This window comes from Macaca mulatta, chromosome 15 (assembly GCF_049350105.2).
Source record: "Macaca mulatta isolate MMU2019108-1 chromosome 15, T2T-MMU8v2.0, whole genome shotgun sequence".
Lineage (NCBI taxonomy): Eukaryota > Metazoa > Chordata > Mammalia > Primates > Cercopithecidae > Macaca > Macaca mulatta.
In genome coordinates this window covers 128,398,533-128,414,775 of record NC_133420.1, presented here as the reverse complement: position 1 = coordinate 128,414,775, position 16,243 = coordinate 128,398,533, and the positions used below count along the sequence as shown (strand labels likewise).

Below are 16,243 nucleotides of genomic sequence, written 5' to 3'. Positions count from 1 at the left end.
TTAATCTAGTGTGTAAACTGTCTGGACGAGAATCCAAAACTGTGCAGAATTTGGAGGAAATGTGACTCCTATGCCTTGTAGACATTAAATCATTCTGTGAAATAAAACTGAAACTTTGGATAGGAGATTGTACAGTACTCACAACACATTTTTATTAAATGAAAACAGTTCCATTATTTTTCCAGCAATCCTTCATGTAGTTGGACTCGCCATGCTCCCTGCCTCCCCCCTGCTCCTTAGTTGTGGTTGGCTGTCCCTACAAATGGACAGGTTGCTTTGTCAACTTGATGGCAGAAACCACCTGACAAATTGTAGACGTGCAGCTGAAATTTATGCTTAGTTTGGATTCGATAGAAAATAAAGAATATTAGAAAATAAAATGTGACCAAAAAGATATTTATGTTGTCTTGACTGTGTGTCTACGCACAAGAAAGGACAGGAACTGAGAGTAATGGAATGTTAGTGTTTCCGACTCCAGAATAAATACCCAAGAGTGAAATTAATTGATAAATTATGTTTCCTGCTTCAGGATTTGCTAAGAGTGTATGTGTGTGTCCGTACTTGAATCACTTGTCTAACCTGAGGATCGGAGTGGTGGACTTGGTTTCACTGTCCTTTTGTTGCTGTTCTTTTTCTCACTTAGCAACTGTTATGTCATTATCTCTAAAATGTTTTCGTGGCTTACTTTTTTTTTTTTTTTGAGACGGAGTCTTGCTCTGTCGCCCAGGCTGAAGTGCAATGGCGTGATCTCCACTTACTGCAAACTCCGCCTCCCAGGTTCAAGCGATTCTCCTGCCTCAGCCTCCCGAGTAGCTGGGACTACAGGCACACTCCACCACACCCAGCTAATTTTTGTATTTTTAGTAGAGATGAGGTTTCACCATGTTGGCCAGGATGGTCTCGATCTCTTGACCTTATGATCCATGTGCCTCAGCCTCCCAAAGTGTTGGGATCACAGGCGTGAGCCACTGTGCCCAGCCATACTTTTTTTTTAACTGTGAGTTTTGATTTTAAAAAACCCTTAATCCTTAATAGTAAATTTTAACGAGGAGACTGTGGAAGGCAAAGGGAGAGAATCTCTCTAAGACATACAGGTGAGGTTTGCACAGTAAAGCGAACTAGATTGTTAATAACTCACACGACCCGTCTGTTCGCTTTCTGAAGACATTGCAGAGCTGTCGTTCCATTAATTACGGTTTGTTACATTTAAAGAGGCATTTCAGTCGTTTTACCATTAGCTTTTTAAATATGAAGAATCATCAACCAGATCTGTACTGTAAAGAATGTTTATGAAACTTTAAGTTGATAAATTTGTATTTTTTAGATATGTTCTTGTTGAGGAATGAGAATCACTCCTGGTCTGAATGTTCATGTGTTGCTATATAAATTTGCTTTTAATAAATTCTTTTAAATCACCGGATTGTTAATTGACAGCTATTCTTGCAGATGACATTGTTACCTTATTATTTCTTCTTACTATATTGGGCGTTAAGTCCTTTATTTCAATGTGATGAACATTTGACTATCAAGGATGTGGGTAGATAGCACATGAAATGAGCAAAATCTGGTTCCAATATTTAAGACACACCTTAAAAATGTACATTCTTTTTATAGAAGTTAAAATATAATTTTCTTTGAATTCAGTTATTCCTGTTTAAACTCAAAAGGAGAGGATACTATTTTCTGTACAGGAAATTCTGAAGATAGGTATTTTCTGTAAGAGCTGAGTTTTTTCCCCTGTTTGCTAATCCCCTTCTAATTTAGAGGAAAAACTGTATTATCACACTGAATGTTAGTGATGATTGCCTGTTTGTCCATATGAACACAGTAATTTTGTGCATTGTATAGATTACTATTCACACTGAATGTTAGTGATGATTGCCTGTTTGTCCATATGAACACAGTAATTTTGTGCATTGTATAGATTACTATTCACCAGGAATACAGGGCCGTATAAAAAGCATTTAACCAAGGAAGAATCATGTCGATATAATTATTAACTAAAATTACTAAATTCGTAATAAATAATCCTACACCATCTGATTTTGATTTTTGACATATTGGAGTAATGTAGGAAGTTATAGAAAGGAAGAAATTCTGGGTTTGGATGAAATTACTGTTTTTTTCCCTTGGGAAAAAAATCTGAATGTATTTTATAATTTGTTAGTATTGTAAGTGACAGCGTAAAAACCTGAGCATGTGACTGATGCTGTGCTTCCTGTATATCTATTTACAGGATATTTGGAGGTTTTTAAATTCTTCCACTTTTTGATTGCTGCTTGCACAGAACCAGTGTTAAAATGTTACGACTAAGATTGGAGAGACAGTGATAGGTTTCTCGGTGCACACTTCGTGCTAGGAGGTCCTCCCATAACTACCGGACCGGCTTGAGAGAAATGCTTGGGTTCTGGTTGCCTGGTCCAGCACTTGGTTAGAGCACATGCCCCAGTCGTTCTCAGTGTTCTTAGGTTTAGTTGTGGTAATGAATTTCTTCATAAGGTAGATCTCTCTTTTAAGTGAATTATTAGGAAATACTTATAGCATGATTTCAGAAAAATATTTCAGCTTGAGCTGGAAGCAGAGAAATGGACAGAGGGGAGGGCAGAAAGTTCAGGTAGGTTACTCAGAGAAACAGTTGACACAAAGCATTCCTTATTATTATTAATGTGTCTTTAGAATGTAATTTACGCAAATTCAACCATAGTCTACATTTTATTCTGAACCTTTTTTCTAAAAACATTTCTTGCCATCTTCCCATATTACAAAAATATTCCATCTCATTCTTTTTAATAGCTACATAGTATTCCATTGCATGGCTACATACCATGTAGGATGTTTTGATTCATAGACTCAGCCAACAGTTTGTTTTACAGTAAAGGTATATTCATATGCTGGGCTAATTGGAGTCAGCAAGTGTCATTGTTTGTAAATTAGGAACTCAGAATTACAAAATGTATACTCTCCTTCAAGATAAATACATCAAGTATTAAGTACACCATTATTAATTTAGGTAAGAGCATTAATTCTTTTTGTTGTTGTTGTTGTTGGATACAGAGTCTTGCTCTGTTGCCCAGGCTGAAGTCTATTGCATTAATCGTAGCTCACCGCAGCCTCCAACTGCTGGGCTCAGATGATCCTCCCTCCTCAGCCTCCCAAATAGCTGTGATTACAGATGCATACCAGCACACCTAATTTGGGGGGTGGGTAGGGGGCGAGATCTCACTGTGTTGCTCAGGCTGGTCTGAAACTCCTGGGCTCAAGCCATTCTCCTGTCTAGGCCTTCCAGAGTGCTGGGATTACTGGCATGAGCTACCACTAGTGTAAAAAGCATTAATTCTAAGGAAACAAAAAGAAGGAAATTTTTATGAAAATGTGAATGCAAGAAGAGTTAGAAATATTCTTATACTTTAAAGTATTCCAATTTCTTTAGGAATATTAAACAAGCCATATATTAAACATGCCATTGTTGTCGTGGCAGGGTAAATAGACGGAATCACTTAGGAGTTTACAGTTTCTGTTTCATGAGTGATGATTTTCTTGAGAAGCATAAAATTCAGATCAGGAATGTTTTCCCTTTGGCCCCTTGTGATTGGTCTGGCAGGATCTGGGGTCAGAGAGGTAGACACAAGGATCCCACGCATCTCTTGTGAAATACTTGGAAATTTTCAATTTGAGTGTTTATGATGCTTCCGACATATATAACAACATAAAATATTAATGTACACATGGTTGTACGAGATCCAGTTGACCAGAGGAGTGCATATTTTGTCATTTAATATGTTTTGTGTTAGATTGCATATAGTATATGCTTTTAGCAAGAGTTAGGGGAATAATAGCACGGGAACATTTGACCCTTACAATCTGGAAACATGAGAATTATGCCAATACATTATTTCAGATAGTATTTGCTAATGATGATGTGTATCTGTTTTAGGTTCTGTGATGCCACTTTTAGAAACTTCACAAGCAAACTATGGCTCAAAATTTGCAGTAATCTTTTTGAACTGTAACTATTAGAATTTCCCAAAAATCTAATGAATATGGTTTTCTCTGTTTAAAATGAGCTGTGTGCATATTTGCTGCTACTTGAATTTTCTTTCCAAAATTTGTTTATAGACACACTCCCTAACGATGTTTGGTAATCAGAAATAACTGATTCTGCTGGACAAATATGCACCAATTGATTGATTTTCTTTATTTTGAAGAAAATTTTTTTTCTCTTAATTATTTGGTGACTTCCTTTGCTGGCAAATACAATTTTATGCCACACAAATAATGTGAACAGTAGATACTTCTATTTGTAAGTTTTGACAGTTCTTTAAAATATGTTACGTTTTTGCTTCAACATACAGAGGTTTTTCTTTTCTGAATTGTGTTTTCAGCAGCAATTCAAACCAATTGTATTTTTCCATTATACAAATTACTAATTTAGAATAAATACATTTCAGTTCTGTCATGATATCCTAGTAGGCAGGCTCTTGGGCAGACACCCTGGTATGTGTACATAGCACTAAGTTGTCTACTTTTGTTTCTTAGAAATGTTTATCATTTAAAAAGTAACAGATGGAAGAAGACCATTTGTTGAAGACTGGCCTGGCTAGTGTGTGGGCAGTAAAGGCTGACTGCCCCTGGGTTCTGTGGCTCTGAACATTTTCTGTTTCTTTTTGGGTTATGAGGAGGGAGAACTCTTGGTTTTGTTTTGAGGAACTTCATTGATTGTATCTTAATTTTGCCTTATTGTCGAAAAGCACCACGTGAAAATTTATACAGCGTAGAGATTTTCACTGTGTTTTATTTGGTTCAGAGCCGAGTCTGGAAGATGACTTAGTTTATAAGTTCTGTCTCGTGTCCTGTAGCCAAGCTTTCCGTCTCCTTTAATGAGGGCACCGTGTGAGTGGATGCCGTTTCCTCCTCTGCCTGTGGACTGGAGGGGCAACCTGAGGGTCTGCTAAGGTGGTGGGTGTGTTTTCTGGGAAGAGTGAAAGGGGATTTGTCTGACTTTGGGGGAACTCTCTAAAAATGAAAGATACTTTGTGTCAGTGGGATCACCTTTTTAATCCAAGGGGCAAAAGAAAACCGGTTTCTGTTGTGCTTCTGCCCGAAGGCCTCCTGCGTGTGACTTTCAGAGGACCCTGCTCGTGTTGAATTTCAGCCAGCAAGTCTCCAGCATACAGAATTTGAGATTCCCCCTCCCCACCGTGTCTTCTGTTTTTGTTCCATGTAAACAGTTCCTTGCATAGTAACATAGACAAATATAGCAGAGAATGCTCTTCTGGAAGAAGAATGCTCCCTAAGCATTTTTTAACCATTTTTGGGAAGAATTGATCTTTCTGTGTGTTTCAGACAGACTGGAGAGGGGGAGGCCATGGCTGTAAATTGAAGTGACATCATATGTATTGCCCCCATTGATCCGCTTTTAGTCTCCAGCCAGGATAAAAGGAAATGGCATCAGGGAGGAAGCATGCTTCATTTAGGCACAGATCCCAGAGTGATAATGGGGTAATAATAGAACTCACGCCACTGTCAGCCCGTGGCTGCCTCCGTCCCGGGCTTGTTCTCTGGCTGGGGAGCCGCACAGTGACTTTCTTGTGTGAGGCAGCGGCGCAGCAGCTGGGCCACGCCGGAGGTGCTCTCCTCTGCTGTCGGAGGGGTGCGGGCACCGGGGCGTGGAGGCTGCCGTTCGCTGGTCTCTTGTCACAGGCCCTGCCTCTGCAAGGTCAGTTGTGAGCCATGTCCGATGCGGGAGGGGAGCTGGCCTGTTCTGATCGTGCTGATGGAAGAAGTGGCGGCGGGACCTCAGTTGCGTGGGTGGTCTTCTGGGAGCGCAGAGTGAGTGACGCCCCCATGACAGCAGTAAGAGGCTTTTGGGAGAGTCGGGGTTTTTTTGTTGAGCTGCCTCTAGTTGAGGAGGGTGGGTTTGGAAAATTCGTGTTTTCTTTCCAAGAGCATGCGTAAAACGTCTCCCAAACCACTGGAAGTCATACAGCTCGCGTGGACTCTGAAGCTGGGAGAAACATGCGGTGGACTTCTTTCTTTCTACAGTTCTTAGTGTTTAGCAGCTGTGAAATCTTCCATGTCTAGAGTAGAACACAGGCTTCTAAAATCCTTAACAAGCCGCATTTGTACTTGACTGACCTCGTGTAGCATTTTATTTCTTGTATTCATTTCAGTAAGTTTTATAGTTCTGTGAAGTTCTCTTGCAAATACCCACATCACTTTGGCACCTTGTAGTCCTATTTTGTGTAAATTTCGGAGGCAGATGCATTTTAAAAATACTGAGCTGGTCTCCGTATGGAAAAAATAACCCCATCATGAATTTCTTGTTTATGCAAAGGAAAGGACTTTTGCATTCCTGTCACTGTTGAACTGTGGGTGTGAGCACTGTTAGGCCCTCAGAAATAAAGGCAAGTTGTTTTGATAATGTTTGAAGAAGGAGCTACTTTCTTAGGTGGTGATGCTCGGCGGTGAGGTCCTTTATTTTTCACGATCACTCTGTGGTGCGACCAGAGCCTTCTCTCTCTCCCGCCGGTGCTGCTGTGTTAAACACAGCTGGCCTTTCAGTCTAAAATTCAGTTAATCTTAAAATGAATAAATAAACGCAGTTGGCCTAGAAGTCACGTGAAGTTTGCTCTGATTTCCACGTGGGTGGAAGTGGAGTGGTCCACATAGCATGTCCCACTCCCCCGTGCCTGCCCTGGGCTCCTCGCACCGCCCCACCCGCTGCTGCCTTGAGCATATCTGCTGATGTGTGGTCTCTTTCAGTGGCTTCACAAACGTTTCGGTTTATTACATTACCACTACCTCTTCATTTGTAGGGTGGCTTTACGGGGAGCAAATGTTTATTTTACAAAGAGAAATGTATTGAAGCTGTTTAACTACATTTTTGCTTCAATATCCTCTTTTTAAGGTCTATTATCTCATCCTTTAAAAATGTTGTAATGTGTATTTTGCGAATAAAAGATGCTTTATTAGTTTTATTGTCTGTGTCCCAAAATAGCATTTGTTCACTGTTTTTTTTTTCCCTACTTTTTTCAGAAACTACATTCCCCCCCCCATGAGTTACAACTAAAAGCCGGATGGCTACAGGTTGTTTACTAAGTGAGAGTCATTTCACATCTGTTCAGAAGAATGGGACTCAGAGAAACGTGGGAGCACGAGGCTGGCTGTGGCAGCACTGTGGTCGGGACCTTGTTTAGGGGGAGCAGATACCTGAGGGGAGGTCCGCCCTTGCTCCTCGCCTCTCTCACATGAGAGTCAGTGTGCTCCCTCCCTTCCATCTCATGGTCTTAAGTCCGGGAGGAGAGCGTCAAAGGTTTTCATTGTGTAAAATTTGGAGAGGACAGAAGCTTCCGTGGATCCTTTTGGTTCTGTTGCTCTGTAGAGATGCGTGAGCTTTCAGCTTAAAAGAAAGCTCAGACCGGCCGGGCGCGGTGGCTCACGCCTGTCATCCCAGCACTTCGGGAGGCCGAGGCGGGCGGATCACGAGGTCAGGAGATCGAGACCATCCTGGCTAACACGGTGAAACCCCGTCTCTACTAAAAATACAAAAAACTAGCCGGGCGAGGTGGCGGGCGCCTGTAGTCCCAGCTACTCGGGAGGCTGAGGCAGGAGAATGGCGGGAACCCGGGAGGCGGAGCTTGCAGTGAGCTGAGATCCGGCCACTGCACTCCAGCCTGGGCGACAAGGCGAGACTCCATCTCAAAAAAAAAAAAAAAAAAAGAAAGCTCAGATATACAAGTATGAATGCAGGTGTTTTTATAGGTCCACGTATTGGTAATTGTTGGGTTTTAAACTGGGCTGTATCTGTTGGTTACACCTAGTTGGGGTAAGTTGAGGACCAAGCTATTGTCTTACTCAGGGTTTCTTTGCTCAGTGTGTCTTTAGTTTAAACCAAATCCCAAACGAGAGTTCTGACAGGAGGCTTCTTTGTTAGCACAAGTGTAGAACATGGGGATGTGCTTTTCTTTCTCCTCTCCCCTCCCTGTAAGTCTGCAGTTTGGCAGGACTGGTTCCTTCTGTATTTAGTCAGCAAACGAGGCCCCTCTTCTGGCAAAGGGTGTTCTGCTGGTCTGGGTGCCGGTGGTGCCGAGAATTGCTTCTCTGTGAGGCTGAGCCTGTTCCCCGAAGCCTGCCTGCCTTTGTCTGGAGGGGTCTCGATGCCAGGTCCTGTTATCCTCGGACTGTCTGTCTTAAGAAATGCTGCTCACCAGTTTTGAGTGTCTGTGCGGTAGAGCAGGTCTCCATCCTGTGGTGGCCTGGCCTGGGTACCCCGGTGGAGCTGCTGTTTGACAGCAGCACAACAAAGGGTAGTAGTGAGATGAAGCGGGGAGAGCCCACGACTGGGGTGAAAAGGAAGGCACTGGGAAGAGGGCTCAAGGGCTGGAGGGCATTCAGTCAGCGGCCCCGGGAGACGGGTTAGGGGTGCTTGAGGCCATGGGTTGAAGGCTCAGCCTCCTGCAGAAAAGCACCTCTCTTGGAACATCATAGGAGGCTGAGGGATGAGATGAACAGCAAGGAGGAGGAGGGCAGAGGGAGAGAGGAACCAGTCTCCCTGGGCTGCCTGGGCAGAAGTGCTGGATACCACACGCACCCAGCAGTGTTCACGGTGTGAATGGTGAGGGGCCTGCCAGAGGCTGGGGCCTGGGTTTGGCCTCTTCTGTGAAACAGATTCCCTTTTAATATCGTGTGGTAGATGGGTGATTTTGTTACAAGTACTTATGTAGTAATTTGATATCTTTAAAACATGCTGCAATTACTTGACTTCTCATGAAAAGAAATGGAGCGTTAGTAATTCCTTGGGTCGGAGTCAGTGCTGGTCGTACTGCAGTTTTGCTGAAGGCACCTTGTTTCTCCTGAGAGAATAGCCACGGCATGCCTTTCAGATGAAGCGACGCTACGAAGTACAGAATATACCCAAGAACCAAGTGATTGCGCTGGTACCTGTCTCCCTTCTTTCTGCCTCTGTCTGTCGGCAAGTGGGGCCTTCTCAGAACTTAGAAGGGTGAGGTGAGAAAACAGATACCCTGTGGAATGGTGCAGTGGGTGTGGTGTTTGCAGTACTTGCTGTCTGCCTGTTGCCCCCTGCGTACCTTTTGGAAAAATATAAGTGTGTGTGTGAATGAGTGAGGGGGTAAGGGATAGGGAGGGTCAGGCAGAGTGCACACTTGGGGGCAGAAAGATGAGGAGCAGGAAGGGAAACCAGTACTTTTAAAAAATTGTTTTAGAGCATCAGAAAGTGGCAGTTAAAATCCAGGTGTTCTTATGAATGTACTGTTGATGTGATACCAGCTTCCAGACCTGTAATTTGGATTGACAGGGATGATCTGCACATACACAGGGATGGAGAGAAGCTCGGCAGAGAGAGCCATGGAATTCATTGGGTAAATTTTAAAATCTCGATTTTAGAATAAATATGTTTCATTTCCTACAAGGCGTATCTCAAATTGATTATTCCTCCAGTGCACTACAGGGCCCATCTCACAGGGCCACCAGTCCTGGCCCTGCTGCCCCGTAGCGAGTAACACGGATGAAGTCTTACGCATGCTTCTCTTCATTTCCTTGTATTTCGCATACATTGTGTTTTGTTTTTGTACCACGTGAAGACTGCCTCCTCTCTTTGCCCTCAACTTGTGACGTCACTTTTGACTGTTCCTGTATGAGAACTCAGGAATGTGGGTGACCTGGTGTGTCTGTGTGTACAGCGGCACGTATAGTTGCATACGGCCTTTGTAGCTTTTTAATGGATCATAAGTTTATGATTCTCGTAATGGAGGGAAGACCGTTCTTTCAGTATGTACTCTTTATTTCTCAGTGTGCAGCAGGTGTATTTACAGAGCTGACGTGGTGAAAAGGGGACTGCATGCCACATCTTATTTCTGTGAAATTTCCAGGTGTTTGCCTGTAACTGGATGGCTCCTTGAACCTTTGTCTAGGCTACATTACATTTTCTGCTGTATGCGTGCTGTAAAGGAAGAGATCCAGTAAACCACGATAATGTTTTATTAAGAGAAGCACAGTTTTGATCTGCTCTAAGTATAAAACTGAAATGATTAGTCATGGAAAACGGGGCCTAATCAGACCCTGGAATGCAGTGTCTTTGGGAATACAGACAATATACACCCTGAGGAATCACAAAAGTCAGCTTCACAGCCTTTCCATGTTGCCGATATATGCTGAAAGCACCCAGGTTACCCTGGGTATGCGGTCTTCAGTCTGAACATTTGGGTTTACTTTCTCATCAGCTGAATGGCATTTTCATAGGCTGTTTGGTTTTGTCTTTAGCTTCTTCCAGACCAGCTGGTCTTGCTTCTGGAGCATCTCTTGGAGCAGAAGACTCTGAGCCACCGAACTCTGCAAAGCCTCCAGAGGACATACCACCTCCAGGACCAGGATGCAGAGGTAACCAGGAACACCCTCGGAGTTTAACCAGCACATCCCACTGTTGGTGAAGGATGGTGATCCCATTGGATCCCCAAACTATTGAAACCACCATTTCTATTAGCAGAATCCCATGTGTTTGCTGTGTGAGTGAAGAACTAAGTGCGTTAATCTGATTGTACTTACGCTTCTAACCAGAGGATTTTGAGGTCTTAAAAGTGTTTCCCTCTTCTTAAATCATAAAGATGGACATAAGTCTCCTAAAGGATTGAGTGGAATGCTTTTGAGTTGTAAACTTGGGTGGGTCATTGTGTGACTGACGGTGGTGCCGTTCTGTTGCCCACGAAGGAAACTTGGCTCCGATGTGTCAGAGCTGCTTGGTTGCATTCAGTTAGGGCAGGAAAGGAGCCATGTGTAAAGGGAATTAAAACTAAATCTAGCAGCTGTGGTTGGAGAAGTCAACTGGATGCTTGCGAGAAAGCAATGTGATACAGTCCTTAATATCTTCTACCTTATTGTGAGGAATGCAGTGTGAATCCTAAGATAAATTCCAGGGTTTTAAAAAAGTACAAAGTAGTAAATAATATATTCAGACATCTTAAGTAAAAACAAGAGCTTAAACAAAACTCTTTTATGTAAGACTCCCCAGATGCAGAAAAGTAAGTTTGGTTTTGAACAGTTTAAAACTGTGCAGTCTAGTACAGCAGCCATTAGCCATGTGTGGCTGTTAAACACTTAAATGCAGCTATTTTGAGTTGAGATGTGCTGTAAGTATAAAATGCACAATGAATAGTGAAGACATTGAATGAAGAAAGACAAAATAACTTAATGTCTCCCGATTGATTATAGTGTTAGTGATATTTGGGATATATTAGGTTAAATATTATTGTAATGAATTTTATAATCATTAAAATGGAGTAATTGAGAAAAGCCCCGTTCCTTATTAACCAAAAGGTAAGATGGCCATTGTTAGGCATTTTAAAACCCCATAAACTCAAGAGTGATTGAAAAACTCCAGAGGAGATCTGTAGCTTTTTACCCACCTGAGCATAGACCAGATTTGCAACTGTTGCTGTTTATTTCAGCTCTTACATTTTTGTTTATAGGAGTTTTGAAATGCCAGACTGTTATTTTTAATTAGTGCTTAAAAGACTTGCTATATATAGTCATTAGGCTGTGTTTCGATCAGGGTGGAATACCACCGAACCGCCAGGACCTGTGATGGGGATGGACAGACCAGAGGGGAGGATCAGAGCAGGCACCGGGCACCTGTCACTTGATGTCCGGAAGCCAGGAGGTGGCCCCTTCCGTTTAGCATAAAACATGTCCTGTTCTTAACTTACAGCTCAACTTACTTGTTACATATAACCTCTTAGAACCTTTGAGAAGTAGAACAGGTTTTACTTAGTTGCTTGTTTTATGCTGCGCAAACTATGTCATGGTGCTAGACTAGGCAGTCTCTTCAGCTAGAACCCTGGTGATGAGGAGCTGGGGCCTCATTACGTCTTTGCTCAGTGTATATGACTAGTGTGGTCTGTGTTCATGTGATTCACAAATACTCCACTGTTCCACTAGGCATCAGGAATATAGAAATGACAGGCAAAGTTAGCTACCCTTAGGAAGCTTACATTCTTCTGAAAGACAGTTCCTGAGTAAATGAACAAGACAGCTTGAGACAAGAGCGGTGAAGGAGAGATACAGGATAAAGTCGGGCAAGGTTTCCCTAGATGGGGGATTCAGGCCACTCAGAGCGACCTGAAGGCAGGAGGGAGCTGACCACAGAGAGCGCAGGCGTGAACTCGGTGTGTGCCGGCACAGGGCCAGCAAGCCTTTCCCATAAAGGACCAGGCAGTTAATATTTCAGACCGCACGCTTTCTGTGGCAGCTCTTCAGCCTTGTTGCTGTAGCATGAAGCTGCCATAAGTAGTATAGCAGACGTAGCTGTGTGCCAGTGAAACTTTGACGGACCTGAAACTTAAATTTGATGTAATTAGCCCATCTCCAGATAATTGTTGTTTTTTTTTCCCCCCGCCTTTCCTTTTTATTTATTTGGAGACAGTTCTCACTCTGTTGCTCAGCCTGGAATGCAGTAGTGTGATAATAGCTCACTGCAGCCTTGAACTCCTGGGCTCAGGCAATCCTCCTGCCTCAGCCACCCAAGTAACTGGGACTACAAGCATGCGTCACCACGTGTGCTAATTTAGAAAAAGAATTTTTTTTTGTTTTTGAGAGATAGGGTCTCACTATGTTGGCCAGGCTTGTCTCGTACTCCTGGCCTGGAACAGTCCTTTTGCCTCAGCCTCCCACAGTGCTGGGATTATAGGTGTGAACCACCGTGCCTGGCCCTTTTTCCTTTTTAAAATGATTTGGAAACATATACACTGTTCCTGGCTGCAGGCCCCATCTGTGGTTTCCTGACCCCCGTGCGGGGCCTGCAGGGTTGAGGTCGGGGATGAGCAGGAGCCAAATCAAGTGGAGAGAGGGGGGTTAGACCCTGGTGTGTGTCTGAAAAAGGTGCCTTCGCCCAAACTCTGGAGGTCCTGGCATGTGGTTAGTTACACCGACAGCTTATCTCATTGTGAAGTTTCCTTGAAATGTCATTCAGAACCAAAAAAGCAACAGGATTTTGGCCAACCAGGGTGTTTTCTAGAAACTTTATCAGTGAAGTGTGATTTGTTATAACACTAATTAGCGGGAATTTTGTTGAATAATCATCTGCCTTTAAGTGACAGGACATTTCATGGGAGAAAGAATTGTTACTTGGTAGAAAAAGTCTCGGGGATGCCTATTGAGTTCTTGGTGCTTCTGGACTAAACAAGCGAGGAGAGTCCCTTGCAGTCGCTCTCAGGGGTCTCACATACGGAATAAATGGCAGCCATTTGAGAGCGGGCCAGAGAGTCTGGAGTGAGGCAGGCTGTGTACTGAGCACACTGTGGGCGCTGGGGCCCGTGTTGAATTAGGTGACTGGTGCAGAAACACCTGCCCAGGCCGATGGGGCAGGTCTCCAGTACAGGGCAGGGGTGTTTGGGACCTGGTGGGGGCAGATTTCTTTACCTGCTGTGCCCCCTGTATTTTCGAGATACGCAGAAAGGCTTCCCTTGCTCTCCCTGTGACCGGGGTGCGTATGTAAAGCTGCCTTTCCAGAAGGGAAGCCTGCCGCCTCCAGCTGCTCCTGCTCCTCATGGCAGAGCGCACGGAGGAGTTTTGTTGGCTGAGCAGCATGTTCGGGATGTAGCGGCTGGAGGGGTCTCTACTGTGAGAACCCTATTCCATGGTTGCTTTAGCTCCTGGGCCGCCATCCCCGTCGGTCCCTCCCTGCCTCCATGTGAATGGGCCGGTACGGGCCGCCCACACAGAGAAGGAAGAAAGGAGGGACGAGATTACTATTCACCATTCTGTGTGTGTTGCTTCTGTGTACGGCTGTGTTCACAGAGCGTCTGATCTGTTGGTCTGATTTTCTGAGTGTAGCACTGAGTCTGCTGTGGCTGCTTGCCAAGGGCTTTCACGTCGAGGGGTTGTGGGGCCAGGGTTCTGAGTACTGTCTCGGGTTTTGCACACCTGCCTGCCCTCCGTGTGCCTGCATCACGTGATGTGAAGCCCCAGGTGTATGCTCTTCAGGGAGGCAATGCGCCCGTGTTCAGAGTGTGAAAGGAAAAGGGCTCGAGGACAGACAGAGTGAGAGCATGGGTGGAGTAGGCAGACCACCCCAGGCCACCTGCTACCTTGCCACCCTCTGCAGGGCGGGCCCAGGCGGTGCTCCTTGGTGCTCCTTGGCCTGGAGAGTGAAGCTGACCTCAAAGTCAGCCATCTCGTATGTAGCAAGCCTCAGGCCTGTGGGTGGACGCTAGGCTACTGCAGCCAGCACGGAAAATGAGCCGAAGGGCAATCCAGTCCACAGAAGCACCTTGTCCCTCTGCAGTTTTTGAGTATATTTCTCATATAGCCATAAAAGTTTAAAAAATACAGTTGCCGGGCGTGGTGGCTCAAGCCTGTAATCCCAGCACTTTGGGAGGCCGAGACGGGCGGATCATGAGGTCTGGAGATGAGACCATCCTGGCTAACACGGTGAAACCCCATCTCTACTAAAAAATACAAAAAACTAGCCGGGCGAGGTGGCGGCACCTGTAGTCCCAGCTACTCGGGAGGCTGAGGCAGGAGAATGGCGTGAACCCGGGAGGTGGAGCTTGCAGTGAGCTGAGATCCGGCCACTGCACTCCAGCCTGGGCGACAGAGCGAGACTCCGTCTCAAAAAAAAAAAAAAAAATATATATATATATATATATATATATATAGTTGACAGCTAACTCTGGAAACAAAAGATGTTATCTAAGATCCCTTTTTAAGTAACACATTTCCTGCCCGCCTTAGCAGGTCTCTTAAGCTGTAAAAGTAGCTACCCGTGGCAGTGAGGTGAGGATCCGGGACCTTGGCTCTCTGACCTCTTTCCCCAGGAACTCCGTGACTGACCTTCAGGCAGCAGCATCTCTGCAGACTCCACCGAGTGCTTTCCGACGGCGGCTGCGCCTCGGGCTGGGCTTCCCCAGCACTGTCTTGCTGGTGCCACGATTCCGAACGGCCCGTGCTGCCGCATGCCTTGCTTTCAGTCTGGTTGATACGCTGAGTGAGAACTTTAGTTTTCTGGGAGAAGTTGTTAGTAGCACCCGTTCTTCCCTTCCCTGTGTGGGAGAAATAGTGTCGATTGAAAGGAAGAGGACTCCCGGATTGGATTGGAGCAAGGAAGTGTGGGTGTCGTGTGTTGTGACTGTCTTCCCCGGGGTGCCGCTTCGCTGGAGGTCTCCCGTCACCGTCTGGCCCTCGTGCCTGGACCCACGTGCTCGTGTGCACGTGAGCGGCTCTTTCTGCTGACTGGCAGCAGCTAATTGACAAAAGGCAGTTTCAAAAAAAAAACTCATTTAGTAAGGTGTCTGCATAGAGTGGGGTAGCTAGAAAAAGATCGTTAACGTTTAGAGGCCACCCTGAGCCAGCTGTACTCTCCCGAAGTGCCAAAGAATGTAACCTTGGGAGGCTCTACTCTTTGATGTAGAATTGCAGACTAAACTAGTAGGAGCAAGTGAATGTGAGGAAACAGATTGTAAGAACATACCTGTTTCAGCACTCATCCGGCTGCCTTCCAGGATGGAAAGGACACTCAAGGTTGATTGGAAATGGAAAAACGTCCAGCATCACAGGCCTGTTCCGTAGCATGGGAGGTAGCCGAAAAGGCCTTGCACTGTCTAATGGCTCTGGGTCTCCTCTACCTCCCTTTTGTTTGTTTGTGACGGAGTCTCACTCTGTCGCCCATGCTGGAGTGCAGTGGCACAATCTCAGCTCACTGCAACCTCCGCCTCCCAGGTTCGAGCAGTTCTGCCTCAGCCTCCCAAGTAGCTGGGATTACAGGAGCCGCCACCACGCCCAGCTAAGTTTTTGTATTTTTAATAGAGACAGGGTTTCACCATCTTGGCCAGGCTAGTCTCGAACTCCTGACCTTGTGATCCACCTGCCTTGGCTTCCCAAAGTGCTGGGATTACAGGCGTGAGCCACCGCGCTTGGCCTCCTCTGCCTCTTTTGATGCACTGTACACAAGCTGGTATTTATCTTAATATGTTGTTACTAATACATTGTTACTCATTGTTTACTTGGGAAGAAAAAACCATAGCATTTATTTGCAGTCCAGAGGTGGAAGTTGTGACTCCAGCAACACAATCGTATGACAGCTTTAATGCTCACTTCTGAATTTCATTTGGGCCAAAAGCGTCGTTCTGTGGTTCGAGCACTTAATGATTAATGGAGCTCTAGAGGGACTTACCAGAGGGCAAGGATTGAAGGTTTAACGGTTGTTACATCTCCAGATTCTGAAGTTGATCCA

The 16,243-nt window shown here is 44.9% G+C and overlaps 1 protein-coding gene across 49 annotated transcripts in view; it reads left to right on the top strand.

Moving 5' to 3' along the window:
* AOPEP (aminopeptidase O (putative)) overlaps window positions 1–16,243 on the top strand; it is a 384,021-nt gene that overhangs the window by 328,377 nt on the left and 39,401 nt on the right. For 45 of the 49 annotated variants that reach the window (XR_013405020.1, XR_013405031.1, XR_013405038.1 and 42 more), the window contains one exon: window positions 10,282–10,398. The exons of the other annotated variants lie outside the window; for them this stretch is intronic. Coding sequence is in view for 9 of the 45 variants with exons in the window: in XM_077966537.1 (XP_077822663.1) it covers window positions 10,282–10,398 (117 nt within the window). In the remaining 36 variants the exon portion in view is untranslated. The remainder of the gene's footprint in view (window positions 1–10,281; window positions 10,399–16,243) is intronic. 49 annotated transcript variants of the gene reach the window in all.